Source organism: Octopus bimaculoides, chromosome 2 (genome assembly GCF_046866305.1).
Source record: "Octopus bimaculoides isolate indiv1 chromosome 2, ASM4686630v1, whole genome shotgun sequence".
Lineage (NCBI taxonomy): Eukaryota > Metazoa > Mollusca > Cephalopoda > Octopoda > Octopodidae > Octopus > Octopus bimaculoides.
This window is the reverse complement of record NC_142929.1, coordinates 123,538,066-123,555,735: the sequence shown is the minus strand read 5'-3', so window position 1 is coordinate 123,555,735 and position 17,670 is coordinate 123,538,066. Positions and strand designations below refer to the sequence as shown.

General features: G+C 33.4%; 1 protein-coding gene across 1 annotated transcript in view; it reads left to right on the top strand.

Annotated features, from left to right (window-relative positions):
- The window catches only part of LOC106877910 (uncharacterized), a 101,406-nt gene extending 85,394 nt beyond the window's left edge, over positions 1-16,012 (top strand). The window contains exons 13-20 of the mRNA XM_014926961.3: positions 3,518-3,571; positions 5,115-5,182; positions 7,564-7,808; positions 8,450-8,510; positions 9,413-9,529; positions 10,241-10,336; positions 11,145-11,222; positions 14,224-16,012. Of these exons, the coding sequence (XP_014782447.1) occupies positions 3,518-3,571; positions 5,115-5,182; positions 7,564-7,808; positions 8,450-8,510; positions 9,413-9,529; positions 10,241-10,336; positions 11,145-11,222; positions 14,224-14,327 (823 nt within the window). The 3' untranslated portion in view covers positions 14,328-16,012. The remainder of the gene's footprint in view (positions 1-3,517; positions 3,572-5,114; positions 5,183-7,563; positions 7,809-8,449; positions 8,511-9,412; positions 9,530-10,240; positions 10,337-11,144; positions 11,223-14,223) is intronic.
- The last annotated feature ends 1,658 nt before the right edge of the window (positions 16,013-17,670 follow it).

Below are 17,670 nucleotides of genomic sequence, written 5' to 3'. Positions count from 1 at the left end.
GATGTGTCTGTGTTTAATAGAATAACTGAAATGAATTCTTCTCTAAAGCAATTTAAGTATCAACACATTTGATCTCCCTTTTTATTTCCCCTGCCATAGGCCTTAATAGATTTGGACTTAATGTTTCATTTGCAGAGCAGTGTTAAATAAACGTATGCATGCTACAAATATGATGTGAAGTGCATAAAAGCTAAAAATCCCAATTTGTTTCATTTTTTAAAATTTATTTTGTACTTATTAATTTATTTGGAAAATTAAAATAAAGTAGTGGCTTGCTAGACTCAAAATATTTGGTTAATGCCTATATTGTTGATGTTTCCCATGAAAAATCTCTTAGTGTAATATTTCCAACTTTACCTGTGACCGAGATTGTCGGTGCTGATTTATAAAATGTTAGTACTTACTATAATTATTAACAGATGATAGAGAACACTAGCTGTTTTTGGTCAGCAGGTGAGTGTTTGATATTTAGTCCACGTCCAACATAATCAGTAACTTCCTTTCTTAACCCATCTCTCAATGTTGTCCATTTTCCTACACTTGATAAGATTTTCTGTCCCAAATAGTTGCATTGTCCACCTCCTACATAGTTATTTGTATGTTATATTCCACCTGTACTTTGGAGATACAGCTGACTGGGTCAGTTAAGCATTGACCTAAAATATACTTTGACTGGTTTGTTGGTTTGTATTCTGTGACCAGAACTGAGCTGTGAACAATTTCCTCTACACCTAACACTTGAAGCTTGCTAGTTCAGTCTACCTAAATGTAAATGATAGGCACCATTAGTAGGTACAATTTATCCTTGTAAGTATAAGGAACTCTATATTATTGTTATGTTGCAGTACTGGGGTTAAATCCTGCTGTGAAAATGGATAAAGCAATGAAATACTACCCCAGTACATCATTCTTTGTATCAGAACATAAAGATTAAATCTTTAGTAGTGCCCTAATGACACAAAAAGTTAAGAGACTAAGCATCACCTATTCTTTTTACTTCTACTTTTTCTCCTTATATTTAGGGCTGTTTATGATAAAACATGTCTTTATCAAGCAGACTTTGATGTAGTTCTTCTAATGATTTATTTATGTCACATCATGTGTGATTCAGAATAAAGTTTTGGGCAGCAGCTTGATAGTGTTAGAATAATTAGAAATAGATTGAGAAATAAATAATTAAGTTGTAGAAAGATGATGATGTGTGTTGTTGATAAAGATGTGTCTTGGCTGAGTAGACCTATGATGAAAGACATGCCAGTTATGACCACCCTATCCTTTTTTTTTTAATTATACATTTTAAGACAGCTGTTTGGATTTAAGAGAGATTTGTTTGCTATTTCTGGCAAACAGAACAACTGCCTAGGGGCACCTTTATTACACATGTGTGTGTAAGTAATGCATTTTAAAAGAGAGGGTAAATGGAAATAATTATTTAAATAGACATACATCTGTTAGTTCTTTACTAATAATCTTATGACTACCTTAATTCACCTTCAATTATATTAGACTTCACTAAAGATTTTAAATCTTCTTTATTTTAATCAGTACAATATTGCAGGAGAATTCTAAGGAACTGTTTCTCCCTCTTTATGTGGGTGGATTATGTAGCTTATCTCTTATATAGGTGAATTGCAGGTGAATTATTCTACCCATTTTTATGTAGATGAGACAAGCACTTTATATCAATGTAAATGAATCCAGCATGTGAATGAAATAGGCAGCTTATTGATATGCAGGTGGATTTGGCAGCTTATCTACATATAGAGAATAAAATTCATGTTTTTTGTTGTCTATATAATGTTATTCAAATGGTGCATGCCTATTTTTGGTGTTGTCATCTCTGAATACAAACATCCTGTTTTTTTTTTTTATGTCATGATGCAACATTTCTTTTCAAAAGTTTGTCATTTGTCATCCCAGTTTTCTGTTTGACATGGAGATTCATTGTTATTGTACAGTAAAATCTTTCAATTATTGTTGTCATATCCATGTATGTTTTAATTGTAACATTTTACCTATTTAAAATATCTCACTTGCTTAGTTAAATATATCAAATTCAAAATTGCATACACATACATTTATATACACACACATATACATAGTCATATATATATATAAATATATATATATATATATATATATATATATATATATATATATATATATATATATGTATAAACACATACATATGTATTTGTGTGTGTGTCTGTATATATACATATATACATTCCATACAGCACCTAAAAACACCTTTAAAAGTTTTGACCTAGATGAAATTTAGAAAACAGAAAGAATTTTCTTTTTAATCAAATTTATTGAATAATTACCCTAATTTCATACCAAACCAAAATAATTTTATTGAGAAATGGTAGATATCAGATTTTTATTAAAGTTATTCAATTTAAATGTATTTTATTGTTTAATTTTTTTACATTCATTCCAATAATTGAAACCTTTCCAAACCAAATAGTTCTGCATTTATTTACTTACTTTTTTTAACATCTGTCTATACTTGCTAAATTTTCAAAATTGTTATATTTTAAAAGAAATTTACTTCTTTGATTGAGCCTAATCCATTCTATTTATTGCTAGTCTAACCAAATACAACTAAATTACATTGTGTTGTAAAAAGTTCTAACATTTTCCCTAACATCCCAGAATTCTGATAAGAGACTTCTTTGTTCTGTTTTTATGTATATTATTAAATTGCTTTCTTTTAGATCATAGGACTTCAGGTAAATATGCTGTGTAGCAACTGTGTATAGAAACCTACCTGAGTATTAACCAACTCCATAAATATATCTCTTTTGCACATTGGTAGCAGATGACTGATTAAAACATATTTCTTCTGTGTATAAGTTATAGGATTGTTGTTGAAAGTACACCTTAAGCAACCATAATCCAATTCTCCATCAGATTCACCATTATTAACAGTTTGCCAAATGAAATTTTCATTTTTTTTTTATCCCTTGATATTGTGACTCTTTTATGCCACGAACAAAGCAGAACAAACTTTTATCCATATTTTATTTACTGAACTCAACAGTGATCAGTTTTGTGATTCTATGAAGTAAAATTGTTCATTTAATCATGACTTTCCTGATAAATTCTGTACCAAAATATGTATAATAATACTACATGATAAAAGCAGCTCTCATACATGCAGTAAAAACAAATAAAAAATTATTCCTGTATGAGTGTGTTTATGAGTTATATAAGTTTCAGCTTCAAACATGACGCCTTATGAACCCAGATCCATCTTTCTCAGTTAGATTTACTATTATTGCATTAAAACAGTTTTAGATAAGTGTAGTTTCATTTTTTTAAAACTCTTGATATTGTGGTTCTTTTTATGTCACTGCAGTTCTGAACAAAGAACAAACTTTGGTCAATATTTTATTTACTGAACTGAAACATATCTTGTGTGTCATGAATTTTCTGATTTGTTTTGTGATGCAACATCTCTAGTTTACTCTCTTTTTTGTAATAAGTACAGAATATTTCTAATATTTTTCAGGGACAGTCCAAATATGGTCAAAAATTTTGAACTACGGAAAGGCTATACAATTGAGTAAGTTGAAATGTTTCACCATAATGAAATGGGAATTGACTGGTATTTTTTATAACAATATTTGTTGCTCTGAACATTTCTGAATATAAAATTATTGATCAGTAGCATTTTAAAATTATTCTTAGGCATTGAACTAGATTTTTTTTTTAAGGCAGAGGTAGAAAGAGCAATGCTTGTCTCTTGTCAGTGTCTCTGCAACTGGTGAGAAGAAGACAAGAAATTCTCTTCCTTAAACCAGAATACTTGCACCAGAGCGTGCTACACCACTGCTACTCCAAGTGGTGGTCCATGGACCGGTTCCAGTCTGTGGAGTGGTGCCAGTCCATGAGCCATCAGCTGCTGGTACGCAACAAGTTTCCAGAAAAGAAAGAAACATTATAAAATGCTTATGTAATATTGTATTATTTGTTTATAAAATAAATATAAGATAAAAAAAATTGTCAACTTTTATTATATTCATTATATATATTGTTTCTAGTATAAATTAATATTACTAAGAAATATTACTGGTCCCTGGCACATTGGAAAAAATAACTGCTGGTACGCCACATCAGATAGTTTGAGAAGCACTGTGCAGCTCTACTTATATGTCAACTAATAATCTTTTCTGCACTAGGCACAAGATCTGAAATTTTGGAAGAGAAAAGGCAGTCATTACATCAACCCCAGTACTTAACTGGTGTTTATTTGACTGATGAAAAGCTAAGTCAACCTTGGCAGAATTTGAACTCAGAATGTAAAGATAGATGAAATGCCACTAAGCATTTTTTCCAGCATGCTAACAATTCCGTGAGCTCATCACCTTTATATGTCAACTAATAATCATATTAGTAGTGTGGCATATGTCAGTTTTGATCTTTGATTTGTGAGCTTTGGTTCTCTTGTATTATTACCTATAATTGCTTGGACACTGAATGTGGCGGCATTCAAATGTCCATCGTGATCAAAATTGAGAATGGCATCATTATCATCATCATCATCAACATTTAGTGTTTAGTGTTTCCATGCTAGCGCAGGTTAGACAGCTTGACAGGAACTGGCAAAGCCAGAGCCAGCTACAGTCAATTTATTAACATCATACAAGACCCAAATGGCCTAAACTCGAGGAAACAAAACTTGGGTTGACTATTCTTGCAATAGCTTCATAGCATCAATAAATAATGTTCCATTTAGCTACAAGAGATAATAACAACTAAACATCTTTGATAGAATCTGATTAGATAATTCTAAGGTTTGGTGTCACTTCTTGATAGGACTATATAGTTAATATGTTCTGCTAATATACTGAGCACATGACACAAATGGTAACTTATCCACTGACACCACTCTTGGAATTACAATTATTAAATTGTAATTATCGTGATGATCATCAGTATCAATTTATGTCTACTTTTCCATGCATAACATAAGCTGGACAAATATTTTCAGCACAGTTTCTCGTCTTTTGTTGTAGTCTTCGTCACCTCTTCCATGAGGTTCAGCCTTTAGTGTGTGTATGTAGCTATATTTTTATATATTGATATGTATTATTTATCTTTTACAGAGGCCCCTGGTCAACTGTAGTTCATTTTGCCTGTAAATCAGAAGGTAGTAGTGACCCTAAGGACCCAGGTGAGTAATAAGATAAATTATATTAATAATCAAAAGAGTAATAATGTTTTAAAAACTTAAATCAATTTTAGAATCATTTGGGAAAAGTTTTATCAAATTTTTAATCACGAAGGATTGATCTGAGATTAATTAGATTAATGATATCATTATTGTTTAACATCTGCTTTTCGTGCTGGCATGGTAGGGACAGTTTGACAAGAACCAGGCACCAGACTTCTGGAACTGTTTTGGCAGGATTTTTACAGCTGGATGCCCTTCCTAACACCAAATACTCAGCAGAGTGGACTCAGTGCTTTATACGTGGCACAAGCACAGATGAGATCAGTTTTGGCAAAGTTTTTACAGCTGGATTCTCTGCCACACGCCGATCACTTTACAGCATGGACTGGATGCTTTTTAAGTGGCACCTGCACTGACAGGGTCACCAAGTACCTTGCAAGACAAAAACAAAATCTTTTGAGAGGGGAGGGGTCATTGAAAGAGGTAATCTTGTGCCAGATGATGAAGGGTTATAGTGAAACAGAGAGACGGAAATGAGTGTCTTGCTGTAGAGGAGGTACAAGGTTACCCAGCCAAAGACAGAGAAAGAGAGAGAGAGAGAGAGAGAGATCAGGAATGAGGATAGAAACCGGTGTGCTGCCGCAAAGGAGATATATGGTTACCCAACCTGAGGGAAGTGCAGGAGAAGGAGAGAGAAAGTGAAAGACAGCAGGATAGAGATGGTGGCAAAGTGCCAGGCATGCTCACAAGGGGCAGGGATCAGAATATAAATGGGATGGTCAAGTAAAGGAAGAGAGATATACAGATGGCAGCAAGTGCCAGGGCATACCCTTGAGGTTTGAAGCTCATAATATAAGTGGCAGGATATTGCCAAAGAAGCGTGATTAGAGAGATCTTAAACAGAATTTTAGTTTAGATAGATGTAGTTATGACTATGTGGTTAAGAAGCTTGTTTTCCAACCTTGTTGTCTTCAGTTCAATTCCACTGCTTGGCCCCTAATGAGGGGATTTGGGAAACAGAAACTGAAAGAATCTCATCATACATGCATACATCATCATCATCATCGTTTAACATTCATATATATATACATACGCATACATGCATACACTCACACACACACATACATAACGTGATAAGGAATGTAATACTTATATATGTATATGTTTGTATGTACCCTTGTTTAGATAGCATGTGATGGTTGTAAATGAGCATTATCTTCATAGAAGCTAGGTTGTTAGTTTCTAGTCTTCCATGTTTTACCATGGAGGAAATATTAACTTGCTTGGAAACATGTGAAGGTTGGTGACAGGAAAGGCATCCAACAGTAAAAAATCTGTCCCAATAAACTCCATGCAACCCATGCATGATTAAAAAGTGGGTGTTAAAATGATGATGATGATGATGATGACAATGATGATGATATGCTACCAAGAAGGATTATCAAGGAAGACTGTAAACGTATACACACACACACATATCCCCTTTATATTCTGTGTTAAAATTCCATTCAGGTCAGTTTTGCCTTTTTTCTTCCAGAATTGATAAAGTAAATACTTGACAAAATACTTGGATTTGTACATAAACAATTAAAAACTTCAAAGGTAGTTCCCCCAAGATGGTCACAAATAAAAAACTGAAAGTAGTAAAAAAAGAAAATAAAAGAAAATGGTGGAACTTTGCTATTAACTTGATCGTAACAATTTCATGTTTCTAACATCTTCATATCACAATATAAGAACTATATGTGGAAGACTGAAGTCTGTTGCAATTTTTGATACACAAATTTTTTTATTTTTTTCATATACAAAAACAAATATTGTTGTTACTATGAATGACAAAATGTCATGAGAGTTCGGAGATAATAGTTTTTGGGTTGATGTGGCTGAAGCAGCAGTCAAAAGGTTGACTGCTGGTTATTGTGTTACAGTTACCTATTGTTCATTAGCTTGTGTTGTCAGCTGCTGCTCTTCTACCGTCTCCTATGTCCAGTCTGATGTCTCTCCTCTTCACTGTCTCACATGTTAAATGCTAAGCTGTCTCTCAATGCTCTCTATTTTGTAGTGCGCTGAATTTATACTGCTAGATAGGCTTAAAGAGGAAGGTGCAAAAAGATGGTACTGTTGTTGGAGCCAGTTTCATGTGAAGTCATGAATGGCCAAATTTTGTTGATTATGTGGGTAATATTTTAGCAAATTGCAACATCAGGTGATTGTTGAATAATCCTGCTATAGGACCATTATTATCCTTTAGTGAGACAAGACTTCTTTGTTATCTAGTAAATCAGCATTATCTGTGAAAAATGTAACACACTTTTGTAAATAAATTATAAAGTAAAACCATCCACATGTTTGATATATTTTTCATTTTCCATTCAATTCAGGAAAAGCTCAGATCTTTGATGGCTTCTCCGACAGCTCCCGTTTTTGGCAGCTTCTAATCATTGACAACCACGGGGGAAGCTGCATCTGTTTTCAGGGCATCAATTTATATGGCGCTGAAAAACGGATTTTCACTGAACTTGAACAGATGTGCTTTTCAGAAGAGTTTGCTAACAGGGTTGTGCAAAAGGGTTTTAATACGTATAAAAAATTTTTAGAAATGAAAGAATCGGACTTAAAAACTCTGGTAATTATTTGTTTCTTTATTTCCTTTGTATGTATAGATATATGTATATCTCTTTTTAATTTTCTGAATCTTTCCTATAAAGAAAGGGCTAATTTTGGAATTAGACTCTAGCATAGAAACTAGCTCACTATTTGGATTTAGAACAACAAAAGTAAAAAGTTAGATGCTGAATTTTAGAAAAGTCTTGCATATTCATACTTACTGGTTGAATTTGAAGAACATGAGTTAGATTTTCTAGGCTATAACAGAGTAACATAACTAGATTCTCTATCAAAAGAGCCTCTTTATAGTCAATCAATCATTAGAAACATCATCCAAATTTTCTTTAAATCCACCCTATCATTTTAAGCAGGCTAATATCTAAGGTCACAGCGACTGATGTAGCATTAGATGAAAGATGCCTGGAATGCTTTTGATCACAAGTCTGTTTAATTTAGCTTTGAATAATGATACAATGCTCATATCTAAGTAGATCCTTAATTGAAGCCACATCCTCATACACCATTGCTTCAAATCATGTTACAAATGTAGCCACATCTAAGTTAGTTGTTGTTGTCATCCAAGCATTTTTGCCACAAATGAGGCACAGGTAAATTCTAACATGCTATTTTTTTTTTTTTTTTTTTTTCAATTTCTTGTAGCTTCCAAATATAGATCAAGTCCGACACATGCTGATGCATTTAGGAGCTCTGAAAATTAAAGGTTAATCTTCATTTTTCTTTCCTGTTAACTTTACTAAATGACATCCTGTTTTTTTTTCCAGTTAATGTAAGTTGTAGTTAAATTGACAAATAATCAATAGTGGAGAAAGGTGAGTCATTAAGCTGACAGAAATGATGGAAATACTTAGCAGTGTGATATAATCACTTTAAGTTATCTCTACAGATTTGCTATAGAATTTAAAGCCAGCACTGAAAGTTATGGGATTTCATATATGAATACATCTATGTAAACAATGCGTTTGCATTTACATAGGCATATTCGTATACGAAATGTCACAACTTTTAGTGTTGGTTCTAAATTTTATAGAAAATCTGTAGTTATAACTTAAAAGTGATATACATACATACATCATCATAATTGTTTAACATCTGCTTTCCATGTTGGCATGGGTTGGACAGTTTGACTGAGGACTGGTGAACAAGATGACTGCACCAGACTCCAATCTGATCTGGCAAGGTTTCTACAGCTGGATGCCCTTCCTAACACCACCCACTCCTAGAGTGTAATGGGTGCTTTTAATGTGCCACTAGCACAGGGGCTAGTCAGGTAACACTGGCGTCAACAATGCTCTGGCATTAAAAGCTTTTGGTTTTCTCTTACAATTCTATTCATACACTGGTTCTAATGATGAATAGAGATAACTATTCCATGTTCACCTTACTATGTACAGGACAGCCATACCTTGTGTGATACTTGGACATCTTCATGGGCACCATCAGACATTGTATATTTATAAACAATTTAAGTTTATAAAATAACAATGGACCCAATAATAGAAATCAAACTATACATCTCCTGCCTTACAAATGAAGCCTTATATTTAAGTACAACCTTTCTATTTTTGATCCTATAGAATATCTTTTACATTTATAATTCAACAGAATATCCATTGCTTTGGAAGAAACCTCCAATCACTGAAGCTGAAGAAGGATCTCGCTTGCCTCGTTTCATTGTGCAGTCAGCTGGTAATTCAGATATGTTAGAAATCATAGTTAATGGTAAGTTTTTCTATTGTGAATGATTCAGGAGTTGGCTGGCAGAATCGGTAGAGCATCAAACTAAATTCCACAGTAGTGGTTTTTTTTCCATTCTTAGTTCAAATTTCATCATTAGCAAATTTGCTTTTCATCTTCCAGTAATGGAGTTGATTTAATCAACTATGTCCCTGTCCTGATCATGTACCTATGTTAGAAATCAATATTTCAGGAGATGGTTATGAGAACTGGTTAAAGCCAGCACTGAAAGTTATGGACTTAATCTGTTGCCTGCTTTAACCCTTTAGTATTTAAACCAGCCATATCCAGCCAAAATATTCTGACTATTTCATGTTTAAACCAGCCAATTCCAGTTTCTCACACCTATCCTATAATATCATTGAAAACATATGCAATCAGATCAAGTAAAAATATCAAAGCTACAAGATAATGCATGATTAATTCTAAACAATATGAATAAATAAGGATTACATTTCATAAAGTAATCTGAATACTAAAGGATTAATGCTTTGATATGGCACCTTCAATTTCTTCAGTAGAATCCACTCTATTGAAAACATTCAGACTATTTGGTTTGAGGATATTTCCCTCCCTCCCATTAGTCTTAGAGGCCCTGTAAAAGGTCGTGGGCAGTTATTATAATTCAGCTATTCTAGAACTAAATAAAGCTCCACTATGTAATAAGTTTTTTTCTGCTTTCTTTCTTCATTACAGGTGCCACAATTGGTGGCTGTATCAGATCACAGCTACTCCCGTGTAAAGATAGTAAAATGAATGTTGCCATATTTGATGATATCAAAATTTTCTCCAGTGAGTATTTCTATAACAAAAATATAATTTTGAAATTATAGATGAATTTTTTCATATTCAAGCACAGTATTTACTCTTTTCATGACTATGTTTTTAACAAATAGACTAATTTGTTTCTGTTAATTTTCAATGTAATCAGTATTTTAGAAAAGTTTTAGTATAATAATGTCGTTTTTCATTGGACACAAAACTCGACTTGCGAAGACCTGTTGGGGCAAGCGAAATCAAGATGGCACCTATGCCCATCATCGCCTTCCTGGCACGTGTAAAGACATTTGAGCGAGATCGTTGCCAGTGCCGCTGGACTGGCTCCTGTGCAGGTGGCACGTAAAATACACCATTTTGCCAGTACCGTGTGACTGGCCTTCATGCCGGTGGCATGTAAAAGCACCCACTACACTCTCGGAGTGGTTGGTGTTAGGAAGGGCATCCAGCTGTAGAAACTCTGCCAAATCAGATTGGAGCCTGGTGTAGCCATCTGATTCACCAGTCCTCAGTCAAATCGTTCAACCCATGCTAGCATGGAAAGCGGACGTTAAACAGTGATGATGATGATGATGATGATCTGTAACTTTAAGTTACGGATATTATACTAGTTGCAGACAAGCTTTGATCTCTCTCATTTTGCTATATTAAAAAAAAGTGAGAGGCAGACAGTTAAGGTGATCAACCAACTAACTGACCAACTGATTCAAACTAGCTCTTAAAGTGTTACATGAAATTCTATAAATTTACCACTTATATAGGAATATGCATTCAATATATAATCATATGAGCTAATCTTATGTTAACATTTTTGTGATTTCAGGTGGTACATTTTTGATAACTGTTCAAAGTGTTCTGTCCCCAAACATCCATCTTAAAGCTCCAGATCCCATTCACATAAGTATGTATCTTTCCTACTCTATAATACACACACACACACACACACACACACACACACACACACACACACACACACACACACACACACACAAAGCTGATGTAAATATTTAAAAAAGTTTACCTTCCATTGGAAATGGTCAAGATAATGAAGCACTAGACTAAATGTGTTTAGGAAGTTTACTTACCGTGGTTACTAAGTTCAGATTCACCCATGGGTGATTTTAAATTTCAGCCTTCCAGTATCATAAAATAAGTACCAGTAATTTACATTTTACTTATCCTGTAGTCTGGCTGACTGTTGGGGCACCAGATCCCTCCATCCATCTCTGTCTTCTACCTCTCACCCTGAGTCTCTCAACTTTAGACCTGTCCACTCACAGATGCTGTTTTCCCACCTCTTTCTCTGTGTCTGCCACCTTTGACTGTTCCCTGAAGGATCGTTTTGACCATCCCTGATGAGCAGGTGACATGCCCAAACCACCTAAGCTTATATTTCTTTACTGTGGTAAGAAGTTCCTCACAGGCCCTTATTACCTGCCTTATTCTTCACTAAGGTTAATCCAGTCAACTATTCTTCCCCAAACTGGCTATTGGTTAGACTGATGAAAAGCCAATGTTATCTATATATATAAAAATGAGAATGTGTGTCTGTCTGTGTGTGTGAATCCCTAAAACTCGAGAACTATGCAACCAATTTCATTCAAATTTTACAGATGCCTTACTTAGGGTTCCAGTTGTGTTTTAGTCAAAAAAAATTTTTAATTCTTGCAGAGTTCGAGCCCACGGCAACATAATATCGCCTCCACTATTTAAGTATTACGTGTCAAAAGTGAAACAAAAACACTCATGTCAAATACTTTCACTTTAAAAATGAAACTATTCTACTAACTGAAACAATCACATTTCGATACTGTAATGACAGATACTTTCAGAGAGAGAGAAAGAGAGAAAGAGATGTATATGTATACATATACATGTATATGTACACGTATATGCATAGATATATATAGATATAGATCTATATGCATACATGTATATGTATACATATGTGTAGATGTATATATATATATAGATGTACATGTAATATGTACACATATATACATATATATACATGCATACAGATATCTATACATATATACACCCATCACACACAAACACATGCACACAAACACACACATTAGTCATTTGTTTTCTTATCCAAAACTACGTCAAAAGTACTGAATGGATCTTTATGAAATTTGGAAATTATATTCTATGTATAACGGCCATAACTCCCATGAAAATTCATATATTTTTGATGTTGATGAAATTTTAACCCGAACATAACAGATGAGCATTATTTGTAATTCAACGGTACAACAGTGTTAGACTACCCTTTCAGATATACTTACATTGTGATTTCTGCAATGTGGTGCATAAATTGTCAAGTAAATGAGACACATCTTTGCCTCCACTGATTCACTTGCAAAGTGTTGAGTAAAATTATTTCGTTGCAGACCTCCTTTGGGTCTTTTTATTATCACTGCGACACACATGGTCCCCAGTTGGTAACATTGATTTCAAGGCCCTCCTAGATGAGAGACTGGCATTCCACTTAATGTCTATGTTCCATGCTGACATGGATTGGAGAGTTATTAAGGTAGAAATATGGTATCGTAGCTACTAACAGTTGAGGGTTGCGTAGTCTAGACGGCGTTTTTAGATTTCATTATTCTCTTTAACCCGGGCAAAGCCGGGTATTTCTGCTAGTTATATATAAATATGCAATCAAACAGGTATAGGCTTGGATGTGTGGTTACTTAGTGAACTTTGCAACTTCGTTTAGGGTTCCAGTCTACTGCATGGCACCTTAAGCAAGTGTCTTCTACTATAACCTCAGTCTGATCATTATCTTCTGCATGAAATTTAGCAGACAGAAACAGTGGAAATGTGTGTGTGTGTGTGTGTGTGCACACGCACACATGTGTTTCTTTTCTACAGGCTTTCACATTGACACCAACTAATTTCATTGCTATTAAATGAGAGATTTGCTCATCTCTCTTTCACTGCTGAAATAAAATAGTTGAAAGCTACTTATAAAAATGTAAACAAAATTGTGCCAATCACAACGTATTTATTTACACAACAGTGCAAAGTTGACAGTCCTTCAATAATTACTAGAGTATTGGATTGTGAGTGAATTGGTAGACAGAAATTGTAGGAAACTAATGTGTGTGTGTGTTTATATTCTTTGGTGGCATTATTACCTGTTTTTCAACAGGTAAGGGTTGTTGACAGTAAGAGCATCTGGCTGTAAAATTCTGTTTAAAATAAGTCTGTGTCCAACCCATGCTAGCATGGAAAGATGGATATTAAACAAAGAGATGAACAATCACTTATTATTTGGTCTCACTGTGAGAGGAAGCTCATGAGGACAATATTTTCATAAATTACAGCTCTGTGATCAATTGTTTTGGCCTTGTTACAGCTATTACCATTCCAATGGCCTTCATTTGCTATCTCAGTTGAAATATACTAGTCAAACGTTTGAGTAACATGCATTATTTCTATTCAGATATACAAAACCTGTCTTGACATTGCTGTTATTCTGTCATGTAGTATTTTTATTGTGCAGGTGCAGAATAGAAGCTTGCTTTGTGTTGTTATCAATCTTGCTTTTTCATTGATTAAATCACTCTGGTAGTGGTTATTGAAGAATTTTGAGGAAATTTTAGCTAATTAAAATCAGCTAAATCTTCAGCAAATTAACTGTCTCCAAAACAGCATGACATACAGAAGACTTACAGACCAAGAGACACCACACACTCACATGAAAAAATAACAAATCTATTCATATTACCATTATAATCGTGTTTCATATTCATTTTGCCATTAAAAACATCAACTTAATATACCTTGATGTCATTTCATCTTATAATTACTGGCCTGTTTATGCTTATTATTTCATTTTAAATTGAACATTTATAATTTATCTATATATTTTCTCTCTGTCTCTCCCACAGAACGTCCTGCACGAACTGCAGCAGAAGTTGAAGCAGCATTTGACGAAATTCAGCTCATGTTACATAAAGTGGCTGCATCTTTAGATGACACAATTGATTCATAATTTTTAAACACACACTCATACAAATATACTTCTTCAAGCATTGAGCAAATTTCAAGGAATTATTATAATGTATCAAAAGATGATAATTTAGCAGAATATTTTATAGTTTAACCCGTTTTCTCCATTTGCTAAAACAGTTTAACACAATTTCTGTAAAACATCTGCTAAGGCTGAATATATTTTGTAAAATTACCTTCAGCCAAATGGAGGAATTTTTTTTTTTTTTTTAATAATTTCTGGAAGAAATGATCTGCTTTGAAAGTTATGACCAGTTTTTACCTGCTATACTTATTTGGTATTGCGAAGAAGAAGAAAAAGAAGAAAACGGCTAAAATATTTACCCTTGTCTGTAAAGTGAGAGGTAAAGTAATACAGTGAGGTGGAAGACCTGAGCAATATATTTATTGATTTTCTTTCTTTCTGAAATATTTTGGAAATAATCCTAATGTTGTGATTATTTCTTTGTTTTGTTCTGGTTCATTTCAAGTTTTTTTTTTAAAATTGAGAACCATTGATGAACATCAATTCAGGTGCTTCTCACTTGAGAACAGAGCCTTGTTTATTGCCACATTGGGAAACATGATGTTGTTGATTAATAATCAATCAACTGCTTCACTAAGATGTACAGTCACTGAGTCCAACTTGATAAGTCGCTGACAGAATAATAATTAATTTGATTTTATATAAGCCTTTTCTCACTCTTCAGCTTAACTAACATTTAAACTGATATATTGGACCCTTAACCTAAGCTCCAGTGTGGTCAGGGCTTAGATTTCTTAACTGACAAGGGGTTCAGAGAGTGCTTTGACATTATGATCTACTTTTATCTGTCAAGTTAATTTCAGATAAAGGTCAATATTGGAATTATTTTTTAATAATCTATCCCCGTAATGTATCGAAAAATAAGCATATTTCAGGATACTATGAGGTTGCTTAAGGAATCATTAATTCAGATATTAAAAATGGTCTGAGTCTTGAATTGATACTGCAAACCCAAACTAGATTGTTCCATGAATTAATCAGTGTGGTAAAGATTCCTGCCAAGCTAACGGAACTACAAGCTTCAAGTGGAACAACTAGTTTGCCTCCTCCTCCTCCTCACTGTCCTTCAAACCATCACTCTACTGATTGATCAGGGGTAGCAATAGCAAATGTTTTTTTTTTTTTGTGATAAGCTGCATTTATTGTCAACCTCACACAAGATATCTTTTTTCTATATTCTTTGACCATTAAATTGTTGATGGAATTCCAAAGAAACTATAGTAATGGGTATTTAAAGATATCTCAATACTAATTTTTTATGGCGATTTAAACATGATCTGTTTTATCTACCTTTTTGTATCAACCAAACAAATTTTTGCAGAAGACTCTTCTGATGAAGGGAGAGAACTATCTATTTAAGAAATGAAATGTATTCTGCTAGATCTGTGTAAATTTTTTTTCAAAAGACATCAGTATTTTTAGGGAGTGTTCTGTTTGTTTTTCCCCCCTTGTTTTTTGTTTTGTTTCCTTTGTTAAAGTGCATTGAGAAATATCTAAAGTCAAAAGATAAAAATATCTGATAATATAATTCACTTTAAACCTTTGCTGTTCAATTTTTGCACCAAAGACTTCAAATTTTTTAAATGTATTTTTTATACTTTTATTTTATGTTTATTTTAAGATGAAATGAAAGAAACATTTTAGTTTGTTTGTTTGTTTTTTTGCTTCAAGATTTGTTTTAAAATGATTATAATTTAACAAACTAAAAGGTCATTTAACCAGATAGTCAATTAATCCAGCATGTTTGATTAGATCAAAAACATTAACATTTTTGTGTGTATTTCCTCTCAGTTTTGCAATATAGCATTCCATTAACTGTGGCAGTAGGGTTCTTGTTAATCTCGAACCCATTTGGGAAAATTAACAAAAATCAAGGAAAAAAGATGAAATTTAATTTTAATCTTGAATTAAGTTAATTAAAACTATATTTAAAATATAATTTAAATAAACTTAAACTAAATAAGACAATGTCTTGAGAAAACAGTGATAATGACAATAGCTAGCAGTGATTTGAGATTTCCAATTAAATCAATATATATTACTAATATATTGATTTCTTGCCTCATGGTACAATATCACGAGTTTTTAAGTGTAATTGAGATGAATCCACTTTTTTTGAGAATCAAGACTTATTCATAAACTTAGTTCTCTCTCTCTCTCTCTTTCAGAACTTAGTTCTAGTTCTGCAATGTTCAGCACTGATAAATCTATCATATTTTAAATGAAATACATGCTTTGCTATATTTTCATTAGCTTCTTATTCTAAACTTGAGTAACTTCCTATTGCCTTCATCATGTAGGAACAAAGTCTAAGACTGCTCCTATATGATCCGGTACATATTTCTGAGAGTTAAAGAAACTAAAGTGGATACTGTTGAGTCTCCTTCACAGAAACAATGAAATATTGAATATGAGATGCTGATCTGAACTTCTAACATCTGAGTGGGTAGTCTAATACCTTACACACTAGGCCATTTATTCTTCTTTATGTATTTGAAGAATAAAACAGAAAGAGTGCATTAAATTTGCTGTAGAGAGTGGAATGTCCAATGTTTTGGACAAAATCTTCCTTCGGAATAAAGATGATGGGAAGGGAAAAAAAGAAAGACAACAGAGCCTTACATCCTCTATATTTAAGAAACTGGCTACTCTGTTCCCCACAGTAATTTTACTGTACTGTTTCTGTTGCTTTTCTGAGCTAATACAAGTCTTTCTGATGTCGATTACCACCTGTCTCTCTGGATTATATTTAATCTGATATTCCTCTTTATAACTATAAATGTGTTTGAATCCAAATTTTTGAGATAGTTCCTATCCAGTCAACAAATTACATTTTGACTATACAGTAGAGATGAATTCATATTTCCAGCTACCTCAAAAAAAAAATTGCTTTCTTTACTTCTTGTATCTACTCTTTTGTATTGATTTCTACTTAGATTAATGTGTAGATATACCAGTGATGAAGTAAGTTTCCCATTTTAGTCAAGAAGGTTGTTCTGTGATGACACTCTATCCTATACCTCTTATGAACCAAAGAAAGTATAATCTGGCTATTTATTCTAATGTCAGTAGTAAAGAGATTGACTTTCTAGACACTAACCTCTTTATATTCTGTGAAGCAGCAAGCAGTGATGGGAATTTCTATGCAACCTCTCGATCTGCTCAATATGGCAGCCAAAACTCTTTCAACAAATCCCATCATCATCATTTAATGTCTGGCTTCTATGCTAGCATGGGTTGGGTGATTCAACAAGTTTCTACAGCAGGATGCCCTTCCTGACACTAACCACTTTACAGAATT